At 39.4% G+C, this 14534-nt stretch overlaps 1 protein-coding gene across 4 annotated transcripts in view; it reads left to right on the top strand.

Annotated features, from left to right (window-relative positions):
* OSBPL8 (oxysterol binding protein like 8) overlaps positions 1–14534 on the top strand; it is a 197219-nt gene that overhangs the window by 57358 nt on the left and 125327 nt on the right. For 3 of the 4 annotated variants that reach the window (XM_056114713.1, XM_056114706.1, XM_056114730.1), the window contains one exon: positions 6733–6841. In XM_056114713.1, coding sequence (XP_055970688.1) covers positions 6800–6841 — 42 coding nt within the window. In that variant the 5' untranslated portion in view covers positions 6733–6799. Of the gene's footprint in view, positions 1–6732; positions 6842–14534 lie in introns of those variants that run through there. The other variant, XM_056114740.1, reaches the window with a different exon arrangement.

Genomic DNA, 14534 nt, shown 5'->3' with positions numbered 1-14534 from the left:
CTACTGCAGCTATTACCAGTGTGTAGAGAAACTAAGCATGAGTCAGATCATGTTATTCTTTCCTATGTCCTTGTAAAAGGATCAGGTCTATAGTGGCCTGCCTGTAGGACCAGATATGATCTGCTTGTTCTTTGGACATCTCTGATCATGTCTCTAATCATACTCCTTTTCTCACATGATTCAAGCCACACTTGTTTTGCTGTACCTCAAATTTACAAGCTGTATATATATACTTAGGACCTTTGCACTGTTTTCTATCACCCATCATGACTAATTTCCTCTCTACATCAAATATTTAATCAGATGTTATCTTTTCAAAGAGACTTACCATGAACATACTGTTTAAAATTATAATTCTTTCTGCTCCTCTTCTTAATCTGCTTAATTTTTTCCCAGGTATCATCATCTTTAATATCATCTATAATATAATATGGCAAATTTTAATTTATTTTTCATTTGTTTTTTTCTTAATTACAAGATCCATAACAGATTTTTTAAAAAGATTTTAAAAAAAATCTTCTATTGCTCATGATTATATTTGAAATATCTAATATATTGCTTAGGAATAATTGAGTTCCATATATGGATGGATAAGATGAAAATTGGTAAAATATTCCTGAAGTTCCTATGGGAATTTTGTTACTTTTAAAAACAGTATCAGTTTCCAGAATGTGCTGTTAGGTACAGATCTGAATTTTAGTGTCCCATATGCATAAATAATTTTGCATCATTTACATTTTGAATTCTTATTTGTATAAGTATTTGAGTTGACAATATTAGATTACTACAATGTTTACTAATTACTGTGGATTAGTTCTAGTTAGATGAATAAAACACAGTATCTGTTCTTGAAAAGAATTGAATATTGAGACTAATAACATACATCATGATGTTATATGTATGTTGAAAATCAACTTGGGCTAAATTTATTGATTCTATATATCTGAAAGAACAACAACAACAACAACAACAACAACAACAAACCCAAACCAAATGACAATCCTCTAGAACTCATCTAAAGAGTACTTTAAAATTTTTTTTGGTTTTTGAGCCACACCTGGTGGTGCTCAGGGTTAATGCCTCGCTGTGCACTCAAGAGATCACTGCTGGCGGTGCTCAGGGGACCATCTGGGGTGTGGGGAATCAAAGCTGGGTCACTCACATTCAAGGCAAACATACTTACTCACTGTACTGTAATGTCTGCCACAAGATTATTTTTGATAAAGATTTGTATTTCAGCTTTTAGTATTTATAGAAAGAAGGAAGTTGGCAGTAATGGGGTGATGGTGCCGGGGGGATGACCTCAAAGGACGGGAGCATATGCTTTGCATGCTGGAGCCCCAGGCTCCATTCCTATTACTGCATGGTTCCGCAAGTCTCACAGAAAATGATCCCGGAACACCTCTGCTATAAAACAAAACAACTTTAGGATTCCAAGAGATGCCTATAGTTCTAGTTTGTTGTTTTTGATTTGATTAGTTAACTGTTCTAAGGAAGAGTGTTTTTTTTGTGGAGTCGATAGGGGTTGTGGAAGACATACATGTGGCAGTGCTCAGGGGTTCGATATCTTGGCTGCAGCAGCTTTCAAGAAAAATACTTTAAAGGTTTTAATATCTTTCAGGTTCAGGAGTTCAGAGGTTTATTCAAAAGTTCAAAATAAAAATCTTGTGATAAATACATGCTTCTAAGACTTTTCAAATCTAAAGTACAAAAGTAATACACATCAGAGGGAGTATGTAGGAGGTATCAGCATGCAGTTCTTTTAGATCAGATAAGGAGCTCTAGGCAACCCCAGAGTTGGGTGGGGTCAGACACAGATTTGGTATGGAGAAAGGAAGCTGTGGCTGAAAATGAGAATCTCCACCCTCACAAAATCTGAGCCGAGAGGCTCCACCCTCTTGAAACTTGGTCCTGGCAGGTTTCACTGTGATCATCACAGCAGACACATATCTGTAGCTCCTGACAAGAAAGCGACTCCTCTGGCATTTGAGTTTGAGGTAGTGGGCAGACAGCTGCTTGTTCCAGATGAGGACAGAGGTCACCTCCATATCACCTTGTATCAGAAGTAGTGCAGATATTTAGTCTGGTTTAGAGAGATTTGCACCAAGATCAAGGACTCTGGCAGCAGGGTAGAGTGGATGGTGGTGAGATGAGGCACCAGAAACTGTGAACACTGGGTAACAACACAGGTCTGCACGGCAGTCTCTGTAGCATTTGGAAGGAACATCCAGCCCCACAAACTCTGTGAGGAATGGGCAGATGTGAATCCTAGATTTCACTAAAGCCTGCCTATGGCCTGATCCTTACCCCTACCCCTTACAGTGCAGCAGACAATGAAGAAGCAGAGAAGTCCACCATTTAAAATGAATTTTAAAAGAAAAGTGAAATTATCAAGAGGCCCACTTTAAAAAGAAACAACTTCTGAATATAGGAGTCCTAGGAGGAGAGGAAACAGAATGGGGAAATTATTGGTCAAGGAAATTATAGCTGGGAACTCTCTCACCCTGAGGATCAAGTTATTTTCCTAGAATCGAGAAACTCTGAGTCCAGACAAAATAAGCTCAAGTAGAAGACCACCAAGAAGACACATTATAATGCAAATTGCAAAATCGAAACATAAGAGTGGCAAAATCAAAGAGGAAACTTAGAAAGGGAACTTCTATATTAACCACAGTAGATCTGTATTCAGGGATCACTCCACCTACATTGGTTCAATATTACAACAAGCACTGAATGGTTTCTTATTAAAGGCAAAAAGGGCCCTAGCTTAATGGGATACATGCTTGTTTTGTATGGAGGGGTCCCAGGTTCAGATCCTCGGCACCATATGGTTTTCTGTGTACTCTCAGAATACTCAGCACAGAGCTTGGAGTAGTTAGTTTCTGGTATCACTTGGTGTGGTTCCAAAACAAAACTAAACAGATTTCATCGGACTAATAGTAGATTTTATCGGACTAATAGTTTCCACAGTTCAAAAGAAATTATGACTAAGATAAATAGATAATCTAAATGAATGAGAGAAAATATTTACCATACATCTGACAAGGGGTTGAGACCTAAGTTTTATAAAGCTTTCACAAAACTTGGTCACACACAAACACACAGACATGCATGTGTGTGCACACACACACAATCCCATAAGAAATGGGGAGAGGAGATGAGCGGATGTGGGAGACTTACATATGGCCAATAGGCATGTGAAAAAGTGTTCAACATCACTGATTATTAGAGGAATACAAGTCAAAATGTCTGTAAGGTACCAACTCACAACAGTAAGAGTAGCTCACTTTAAAAAGTGAAAATCAAGCGCTGGAGCAATAGCACAGCAGGTAGGGCGTTTGCCTTGCATGCAGCCGACCCAGGTTCGATTCCCAGCATCCCATATGGTCCCCTGAGCACTGCTAGGAGTAAGTCCTGAGTGCAGAGCCAGGAGTAACCCCTGTGCGTTGCCGGGTGTGACCCAAAAAGAAAAAAGAAAGTGGAAATCATCAGTTTTGTCAGAAACATTGGGAAAAAGTAATTCTCATCCACTTTTGGTGCAATTTTCATCTGGTATAGTCGCTGAAAAATAGTATGCAGACTTCTTTTAAAAATGAAGACTAGAGTTTCCAAATTGTTCTGTGATTCTACTTCTTGGCATCTACGTCAAGATCATTAAAACATCAATCAGAAGTGATCTAATTAGAATTAGATGTGTGCTCCTATGTTTATTGCAGCACTTCATAAAATCCAGGATCTGGGAACAGCCCAAGAGTCCATTAACAGATTAGTGACATTATGTATACATACTGGAAGGCTGCAAGCTTTAAGGATAGATAAAAACCTTGCAGTTCACTTGGATGGAACTATGGAGTATCATGCTAAGAGAAGTGACTAGGAGGGAGAAGGACAGATACTGAATATTCTTTCTCATGTGTGGAGTATAAATAAAAGTATGGCAATAAGCAGTAGGCAATGATAAGAGGCCCTGAGAATCTGTCTGTAGACTTGAGCAGTGTGTGTGTGTTTGAGGGTAGGGTGGAGAACACAAAAAGGTACCTAGCATCAGCTGTTGGAGGATGTTGGCACTCTGGTAGTGGGTGTCATGTACCAATGATTCTTAAAACATTTAATATTGATCCTATGTAGATTTTGGTGCCGGAATTTTAAAATGTTAATTATAAAAGTTAAAACAATACTGAAATACTAAGAGTATTTGGGCTGGTCAAAGACTAATTATTTGTTGTATTGTTTTGGGGTCACTTCTGTTGGTGCGCAAAGAGTGATGGGGTTGGGGGGATCAAACCTAGGACTCCTACTGCAAACGTGTGTTTAACCCATTGAGGCGTCTTTCTTAATTTTTCTCCTTTTTTCCTTTGTTTTTGGCGGGGGCACACCTGGTGGTGCTCACTACTTACTCTTGGCTCTGTACTCAGGAGTCACTCTTGGAGGACTTGGGGGACCCTACGAGATACCAAGGATCAAGCCTGGTTTGGCTTTGTGCAAGGCAAGCACCCTACCCTTTGTACTGTCTGTGCATACCTCCTGCCCTACACTGAGCCACTTTTCTGGTCCACTAGGAGAACTCTATATTTAACAATCTAACAATTGCTTTTCATACATGCATTTCTTCTTTACAAGCCCCGATAGCACAGCGGTAGGGCGTTCGCCTCACAAGCAGCCAACATGGCCGACCCGAGTTCGATTCCTCCGCCCCTCTCGGAGAGCCCGGCAAGCTACCGAGAGTATTCGATATGCCAAACACAGTAACAACAAAGTCTCCAATGGAGACGTTACTGGGCCCGCTCGAGCAAATCGACGATCAACGGGAGGGCCTTTACCTTTTACCCTTTACTATATAATAATATATATGATGCAATTTATTTCATTATTAGCAGATGTGGGGCAGGAGCCATAGCACAGTGGCTAGGGTGTTTGTCTTGCATGCTGCCGACCTGGGTTCAGTTCTGTCCCTCGGAGCCTCGAATACCGAGAGTATCCCGCCCGCACAGCAGAGTCTGGCAAGCTTCCCGTGGCATATTCGATATGCCAAGAACAATAACAACAAGTCTCACAATGGAGACGGTATTGGTGCTCGCTAGAGCAAATCGATGAACAATGGGAGGACAGTGCTACAGTGCTATTAGCAGATGTAACCAAATTTCAATTTTTGAGCAGTATCACGTTTTTAAACTTGCTTTGCTCTGCATTTCATGTAGAATGTTTTTGTTAGATTTTTTTCCTTTGCCCTTCATGATATTTACTCATTTTTGTGGGACCATTCCTTGTGGTACATGAAGCCTGGGGGGGTCATATTTGGCTGTACTTGGGGACCATGAGGGCCACATTTGATGAAATTGGGGGATCCTGGGTTCTCAGATATGTAATGCATGTGCTTTACCACTTGGATCACATCCGTGACCCATCTTTACATTTTTCAATTCCTGTGGCAAAATCTGCTTTTTTTTCCTATATTGGATTTTTCAGTAGCTTTTACCTAAAATTCATTTTTCCTTCCCAATATATTTGCTTTCTTTTCTTTTTTAAAAATAAGTTTATTTGGGGCTGGAGAGATAGCACAGCGGGTAGGGCGTTTGCCTTGCACGCGGCCGACCCTGGTTCGATACCCAGAATCCCTTATGGTTCCCTGAGCACTGCTAGGAGTAACTCCTGAGTGCAGAGCCAGGAGTGACCCCTGTGCATCACCAGGTGTGACCCAAAAAAGAAAAAAAATAAAAAAGTTTATTTTTATAAAATTACTTACAATATTTTATTATAGTCAATTTTCCAAAGCCAGTCCCACCATCATTACACCTTCCCACACCATATTTAGAATTTTTCCACCCCGACCCCAAAGCGCAACCCCAAAGCAAGACCTAAATAATTTATTTTGTATTGCTTGTATGAATAATCTGCTAAAAATAGTCAAAAAAAGTTTCCTTAGAGCAAAGTGTGTCAAGATTGTTGTATCTTGCCTTGGAGCTATTAAACCCTTGTATAAGAGTTTAAACATGTTCTTAAATGGTGAGCCTTGTGTTCTTTTGTGTGTGTGTGTGTGTGTGTGTGTGCGTGCATACACACACACACATATATATTTTTATTTACGTTGGTTGCCTTCTACTTAACACCCCATCAGATGTGGTGTGCTACTCTTGGTACATTCATGGTGTAGAGTATGAGTTATCTAGAAATTCTAAAATTTTAAATCGGGTGAATGCATCACAGCTGGAGTTAATTTTTTAACTGGATGGTGGCTTTGGGGTCCAGAGGCATCTTGAGCATGTTGCTTTCCCGAGATTTATTTGTGAGTCTCTGGATCATGGCATTAATGAGTTTATATGGTGACAGAGGCAGTTTGTGGGCATGACTGACTGCTAGAACAGGGAGTTGGAGCGAGGTTGCCCATTCCCAACTCCGTGTGAGCCTGGAGATTTTGGTCACAAAACTTACATACCTGAGTTTTTCAGCAGATTCACTCATGGATAAGACTCATCCACGTCTGTGGAAATAGGCCGTTTGCATGGCAACGATAGAGTTCTGGGAATTTTCGACTGTCAGGGCTCTGTTAGAGCAGGCGGAGGGACTCGCCTGACCCACTCTGGGTTGCCTCCTAAGAGACAGCCTGGCGTGGGGTCTAGAGGCATCTCTGAGGTGTTTTGCTCTCTTCTGAGATTTATTTGTGAGTCTCGTTGCTTTATTTTCTACATATTACAACTGAATACCAGTCCTAATCATATGATTTTTGTCTTCTAGGTTTTCCACCTTTACAGGATGGCTGAACTTTGATGGAAAGAGAAGCATAAATCTATCTTCTTTCACTATGGAGGCAGGTTTGGCAGATGGAGAACTTGACCGAACCTCAGTAAGTGGTTCAGAAAAGCATATTTAAGCAAACATTTATTTTATTTTATTTATATTGTTTTTGGGTCCTACCTGGCAGCGTTTAGGGCTTACTCTTGGCTCTGTGCTCAGAAATCACTTCTGGAAGTCTTTGGGGACCATACAGGTTGCTGGGGATTGAACCCAGGTTGGCTGTGTGCAAGGCACTTTCCCTACCTGCTTGCCATACTATTCTTCCACCCCCTAAAGCAAATGTTTAAAAAATATTTAGCTTCCTGGTTGATATGAAAACTACAGGTTCTCTAAAGCTTCTTTGGAATATTGCCCAGTCAGTTTCTGATATTTTAGACCTGTCTTCTTCTCTCTTTCCCAACCCTCCCATTGTAAATTCTATTTACGTAATAATTTGTGGTTGTTTTTCCCAAAATACATTTTGCCATCATGAGATCAATGGAAAATTAGCAGTTAAGGAAGTGAAATGCCTTTAAATCTGAAACCATGTAACTGTGAACAGGTGAAGGGAGTGAATCAATTAGATAATTCAGAATAGTTACTTCGAAAAAAAAAGTTTTGTTTAAAAATTAAAAAAAAATTCTTATTGTTGCTTTTTTTGGACCATACTCAGCGGTGCTAAAGGTTTATTCCTGGATCTGTGCTCAGGGATCACTCCTGACAGTGCTCAGGGTCCCTATGTGGTATAGGCGATGGAAGCTGGATCGGCCTTGTGCAAGGCAAGCATCCTAACAGCTGAACTCTCTCTCCTGCCGCTAAGTATATAAGGGCTTAATGATCCTCATTGCTTTGTGGTTACAGTTTTATTATGTTATGAAGTGGAAATAAATGAGGAGTGTGACTTTCAGGGAGCATCCATGGCTAAGAAGTGTGATCTCCAGTGAGCTCCATGACCTTAACTCGTATGCTTCAGCAAGAGAGTGATCCCTGGCAGGCACGTCTGCAAGTATTGCAAGTCAGGTGTCCAACCCTCAGTGAGGGTGAGTGCCATGGCAGGTTGTGCTGGTCTCAGAATATGATGTGCAACCCCTTGGAAGCACCATAGTTAATAGTCCAAGCACCATAGCTAGTCATGTGTGCACACCACAGTCATCACAACAATGATATCAACGTGAGCCATAAAGGGGGACTGGAGAGGATGTTCAAAGGACTGGTGTCCTTCTTTATACGTAGGAGGTCCAGATTTAATCCCTGATACTGCATGATCCCCTGAGTGCTGACAGAAAGAACTCCCGAGCACCAAGTTGGGCTTAGCCCCTGGGCACCACTGGGTCTAACCCCAGAGTAAAACAAAACAAAATTTACAAAGTCAATGAAGGAAAGGGGCCAGAAATTTATAAATAAATAAAACGTGTTTATAAATAAACTTATTTACAAATAAATACATTTATATAAATACATTTATTTATAAATTAATTGGTAGGTCTAGGGCTGGAGCAATAACACAGCAGGTAGGGCCTTACATGCAGCCCACGCGGCCAACCTGAATTTTATTCCTCTGCCCCTCTCGGAGAGCCCGGCAAGCAACCGAGAATGTCTCACCCGCATGGCAAACGTTGGCAAGCTACCCATGACGTATTCAATATGCCAAACACAGTAACAAAAAGTCTCACAATGGAGACGTTACTGGGCCTGATGAACAATGGGAGGACAGTGCAGTGCAGCACCTGTAGGTCTAGACGTTAAAGATCCATTAGCAAATAACTAAAAATAAAATTCATTGAAGGATAAAAATAATCATCTGTGGGCTAGATTAAATTATGATTTGTAACTATAAAAATTTGCTCCGTTGTAATTTTCATTTTTATCTCTCCCCTCTCTTGTTTTTTTGGGCCACATGGGGCATTGCTCAGGGTTTATTCCTGGCAAGGCAAGTGTCCTGCCCACTTTATTTATTTATTTATTTATTTTGCCCACTTTATTTATTTATTTTTTTTTTTATGTCCATCATTTTCTTTTTTTTTTTCCCCCTTTATTTTATTTTATTTTTTTTTAAAGTTGTAGATTTACAATTTTTTGTGCTTTGGTTTCAATTATACAATGATCAGATACCCATCCCTCCACCAGTGCCCATTTTCCACCACCATGGATAATATCCCTCCCACCCCCATCCCCCTATCCCCCCGTCTCTGTGGCAGGGCAATCCCCTGTGTTCTCTCTCTCCTTTTGGGTGTTGTGGTCTGCAAAAGAGGCATTGAGTGGCAAACATGTTCAGTCCATAGTCTACTTTCGACATGCTTCTCCCCTCCTGGGAGGATCCTCCAAACATCCTTTATTTGGTGCTCCCTTCTCTATCTGAATAGCCCTTTCCTCTAGGATACCCGGCTGGCCTCTAAGTTATGGAGTAATCCTCCTGGTGCTGATCTCAGCTATTCTTGGGTGTTAATCTCATACTTTGTTACTTTATATCCCCCAGATGAATGCAATCTTTCTATGTCTATCCCTCTCTTTCTGACTCATTTCGCTTAGCATGATACTTTCCATATTGTACCACTTGTATGTAATTTTCATGACTTCATCTTTTCTAAGAGCTACATAGTACTCCATTGTGTAGATGTACCAAAGTTTCTTTAACCAGTCATCTGTTCTTGGGCATTCAGGTTTCTTCCAGTTTCTGGCTATTGTAAAGAGGGCTGCAATGAACAAACAAGTGCAGATGTCACTTCGACTATACATTTTTGCCTCTCTGGGATATATTCCCAGGAGTGGTATTGCTGGGTCAAATGGGAGCTCAATTTCTAATTTTTTGAGAATCGTCCATACTGTTTTCCAGAAGGGCTGAACCAGTGGACATTCCCACCAACAGTGAAGGAGTGTCCCTTTCTCGCCACATCCACGCCAGCATCGGTTGCTTTTGTTCTTTTGAATTTGGGCCAGTCTCTGAGGTGTGAGATGGTATCTCATTGTGGTTTTGATCTGCATCTCCCTGATGATTAATGATGTAGAGCATTTTCTCATGTGCTTTTTTGCCATTCGGATTTCTTCTTTGAGAAAGTTTCTGTTCATTTCATTGCCCCATTTTTGGATGGGGTTGGATGTTTTCTTCTTGTGGAGTTTAACCAGTATTTTGTATATCCTGGATATCAACCCCTTGTCAGATGTGTATTCGGCGAATATCCTTTCCCATTCTGTAGACTGTCTTTGTATTTTGGTCACTGTTTCTTTGGAGGTGCAGAAGCTTCTTAGTTTAAGATAGTCCCATTTATCTATCTCTGTTTTCACTTGCTCGGCCAGTGGCGTGGCATCTTTGAAGATACCATTAGCTTCAATGTCATGGAGGGTTTTGCCAACTTTATCTTCAATGTACCTTATGGTTTCTGGTCTGATGTTGAGGTCTTTAATCCATTTTGATCTTACTTTTGTACATGGTGTTAGGCAGAGTTCTGAGCCTATTTTTTTGCATGTAGCCATCCAGTGATGCCAACACAATTTATTAAAGAGGCTTTCCTTACTCCACTTCACATTACTTGCACCTTTATCAAAGATTAGATGAGCATATGATTGAGGAGAGATGTCAGTGTATTCAACCCTGTTCCATTGGTCTGCAGTTCTGCCTTTGTTCCAGTACCATGCTGTTTTAATTATTACTGCTTTGTAGTACAGTTTGAAGTTCGGGAGGTTGATTCCTCCCATTTTCTTTTTCCCAAGAATTGCTTTAGCTATTCGTGGGGGCTTATTGTTCCATATAAATTTCAAGAGTGTTTGCTCCATTTCTTTGAAGAATGTCATGGGTATCCTTATAGGGATTGCATTGAATTTATACAATGCTTTTGGTAGTATTGCCATTTTGACAATGTTAAGTCTCCCGACCCATGAGCAGGGGATATCTTTCCATTTCCTCATGTCCTCTTTTATTTCCTGAAGTAGCGTTTTGTAGTTTTCTTTGTACAGGTCCTTTTGCCCACTTTATTTTTAATTTGTCTTTTACTCTTGCATTTTGAGAATGCAAATAAGTATTAGATTTGAGAAATATAATAAGTGTTGATTTATAGATTTTATTCAGAATAAAATCTAAGGTAAGAGTGTCATTGAGTAAAATGTTCAGCTGGTAGCTGACTTATTAGGTGGCATATTCATTGATGGATTTATACTGTGAGAATAATGCAGAAGTCAACTATTCTCTGTTTCATATAAACATAGGAGTTTATATGTTTAATACTCTGGAGTTGAGAGCCACTGTTTCATTAAAGTATTTGTAAATTTAAAAACTTTAATTTAGTGAATGGCCTTTGTTCAGGTTCAAATCTAGGAGCAGTGTAATGATTGATAGCAGAAAGCTATCTTGCTTAGCTGTATTAACTTGGTCTCCACCTTTCTTATATTTCTGGTTCAGAGTTGTCTTAGTTTTTTAAATGGTTAAAAAAAAGAAGTTAAACTTTATTTAACTAAAATAGAAAAATGATAGACTGGACAGAGAAATAGTTTATTTATGAAGAAAATTATTGTCAAAGCAACTATAAATGGAAACTTGATGGTAGGACATTTTTATTTTTTCTATAATTTTAGAAAAAAAGTTAAGATTAAAATCTTAAGAGAACAGTGCTTACTATAAATGTCTGTGTAAAGCTAATGGAATATATTGGGCCAGACATGTGGTATGGAACACATGCCTTGCATGGGTTTGGCCGTGGGTGTGATCTCTGACATTGTAGCAACAGTATCAACAACAAAAACTAAGCTAATTGACTTTCTTAAGTTTTTTAGATGAATTGGGGGGTGGGGGTAGTGGGGAAACCGCATTGGAGATCAAACTCAGAGTCTCACATACGCAGGCCGTGTGTACTCCTCCTTGGAACCACATATCTCTGGTCCCTAAAATTCTTATGATGGTATGGTAATAGAAATCCCAGTAGCAATAATTGCTCTTTTGTAAGTATATACTTTTATCAAATGGCCTCTGATAAAAGTATATACTTAGAAAAGAGCAACTATTAAGGTAGATGTTGAAAGAAAACATTATTAAAGGTAGGTATTTTTCTACCTCCTCTTTTATAGATAGGGAACTAATCTCAGGGATGTTACATGTCTACTCTAAAGGCCCATATCTTAGTTTAACTAAGATATGTCTCTGAATTGTTTTATTTTGACACTAAGATGTTGACTAATATGTCTTTATGAAATTGCTTGAAATTTATTATCTTTAAAGTAAATATTTATGGGGGCCTGGGGAGATAGTACAGGGAGTAGAGGTGTGGTCTCACATGTGTTGACATATGCCATCCCTGTTCCATTTCCAGCACCGGTTATGTCCCTGAGCACAGGGCCAGGAGGAGCCCTGGATCACTGATGTATGTGACCCACTCAAAATATAAATGTTTAAGTAGATAGGATGAAATACTGTACCGAAATACCAGCATTAATAAAGTTTCAGTTACTTTTTAACTCAATTTTGTTGACAGTAAGAGGTTGGATCAAATTATTTTAGCAGTGAAAGCAATTTTTTTCTTTATTGAATTTCTTTAGTGAAACATTGTAGTTCATTCTAGAGAGATTGGTACCAGTAATTTCAGTGAGAACTACTGAAACATTCTATATTTAAAGCTTGTTTTGAAGTCCATTTTTGAGTTACTTATTTATAAAATACCACCTTTGAACTGGATGGCCTGGCCTAAGCTAGTAACTGTTTAGAACTAGGAGAAATGGGTATGAGAAGAGAAGAACATGGGTAAAAATTTAGCTAGGTCTTAAAATTTGAGTTCTCTACCTTGTTGTATGACTTTAGTTATTAATTAAATTCTCCAAGTTTCCAGGTTTCCTCTTTTCTTTTCCAGAGTATTGAGATTTAATTTAGATATTATATCTATAGTAAATATCAAACGTCTCCAGTAAGATAATGAGAAGGTTAGAAGAGATTTTAAAAGGAATCATCTGTCACTGTCACTGTCCTCCCGTTGTTCATCGATTTTGCTCGAGTGGGCCCAGTAACATTCTGAGACTTGTTACTGTGTTTGGCATATCAAATACATCACGGAGAACTTGCTAAGCATAATAAAACAAAAATTAGTCTGACTTTTCATATTTTCAAAATTTTATTTTTTAAAATATTGGGGTAAATGTTGTACTTCAATTAAAAAAATACAAGATCAGGAATTTTGTTTTTCCTTCATAGGTACAATGTGGTCTAGTGAAATCAGAAAGTTCATTGGAAAAGTAAAGCAAGATGGCAGTATGAGGTGATAATATATTTAAAATCTGTACTGTGGTTGCTGGAATGATAGTACAGCAGGTAGGGTGTTTGCCTTGCATGTGGCCAACCTGGGTTTAATCCCCAGCATCCCATATGGTCCCCTGAGCAACTCCAGGAGTAATTCCTGAGTGCAGAGCCAGGAGTAACTCCTGTGCATTGCAGAGTGTGACTCAAAAAGCCAAAAATAAAAAAAAATCTGTACTGCACTAGTTTTTAAAACATTAATAGTGAACTTTTGAAGGTTGTGTCCTTTGTGCTATATATGCTGTGACAGATGAAAGAAATGCTAAAATATATACAATGTAGCTTTTCTGGATTATATTTATTAGAACCAGAGAGATAGTACTGGGTTTAAGGCTCATGTTTTGCATGTGGCCAGCCCTATCCCTGGTTCTATCTCCAGCACTGTAGGACCAGGGCTACACCATATTCCTGCATCTAGCACTGAACCGCCAATCTGGTTGGTAAGAATCTCACAGGGAGGGTCTTCTGGATCTCCTGAGCATTACTTGAGCATACCCCCACCCCAATTATTTTTCTTTTGTAAATACTGGATAGAGAGGATAGATATGGCAATAAACAGAATTTACTGGCAAGGAGGCAGACTTTACTGGCAAGATTTGGTGGTTGCAATATGCTGAGGTTGAGAAACTTTTTTTTCTTTAATTGAATCAGCATGAGATAGTTTCAGACTTGCAAACTTTCATGATTACGTTTCGGCCATAGAATAATTGAGCACCCATCCTTCCACCATTGCCCATTCTCCACCATCAATGTTCCCAGTATCCTTCCTGCCACCCCCACCCCATCCCACCCCCTGCCTCTGTGGCAGGCACATTCCCTCTTAATCTCTCTCTCCTTTTGGGTGTTATGGTTTGCAATACAGGTACAAACAGGCCATCATGTTTGGTGCATAGTCTATTTTCAGCACGCATCTTCCATTATGAATGATCCCTTCAACTCTCATTTACTTAGTGGTCCCTTCTTTACCCCAACTGCCTTTTCCCCACAGCATGTGAGACTGACTTCCAAGCCATGTTGCGATCCTCCTAGCCCTTAACTCTAATATTGTTAGGTATTAGTCTCCTATTATGTTAGTTTATGTTCCACAAATGAGTGCATTATATTCCTGTCCCTCTCTTTCTGACTGATTTCGCTTAGCATGGTACTGTCCATGTCTATCCACTTCATGCAGATTTCATGATTACATCTTTTCTAACAGCTGCATAGTATTCCATTGTGTAGATGTACCAAAGTTTCTTTAACCAGTTATCTGTTCTCGGGCAATCAGGTTTTTTCCAGCTTCCACTATTGTAAACAGTGCCACAATAAACATACAAGTGCAGATGTCATTTCTTTTCTTTCTTTCTTTTTTTTTTTTTTGTCTTTTTTGCATCTCGGAATATATTCCCAGAAGCGGCATTGCTGGATCATATGGGAACTCAATTTCTAGTTTTTGGAGCAGTGTCCATGTTGTTTTCCAAAAAAGGCTGAACCAGTCAGCATTCCCACCAGC

The sequence above is a fragment of the Sorex fumeus genome, unplaced genomic scaffold (assembly GCF_029834395.1).
Source record: "Sorex fumeus unplaced genomic scaffold, SorFum_2.1 ptg000003l, whole genome shotgun sequence".
NCBI classification, from domain to species: domain Eukaryota; kingdom Metazoa; phylum Chordata; class Mammalia; order Eulipotyphla; family Soricidae; genus Sorex; species Sorex fumeus.
This window is presented reverse-complemented; position numbering and strand designations above follow the sequence as displayed.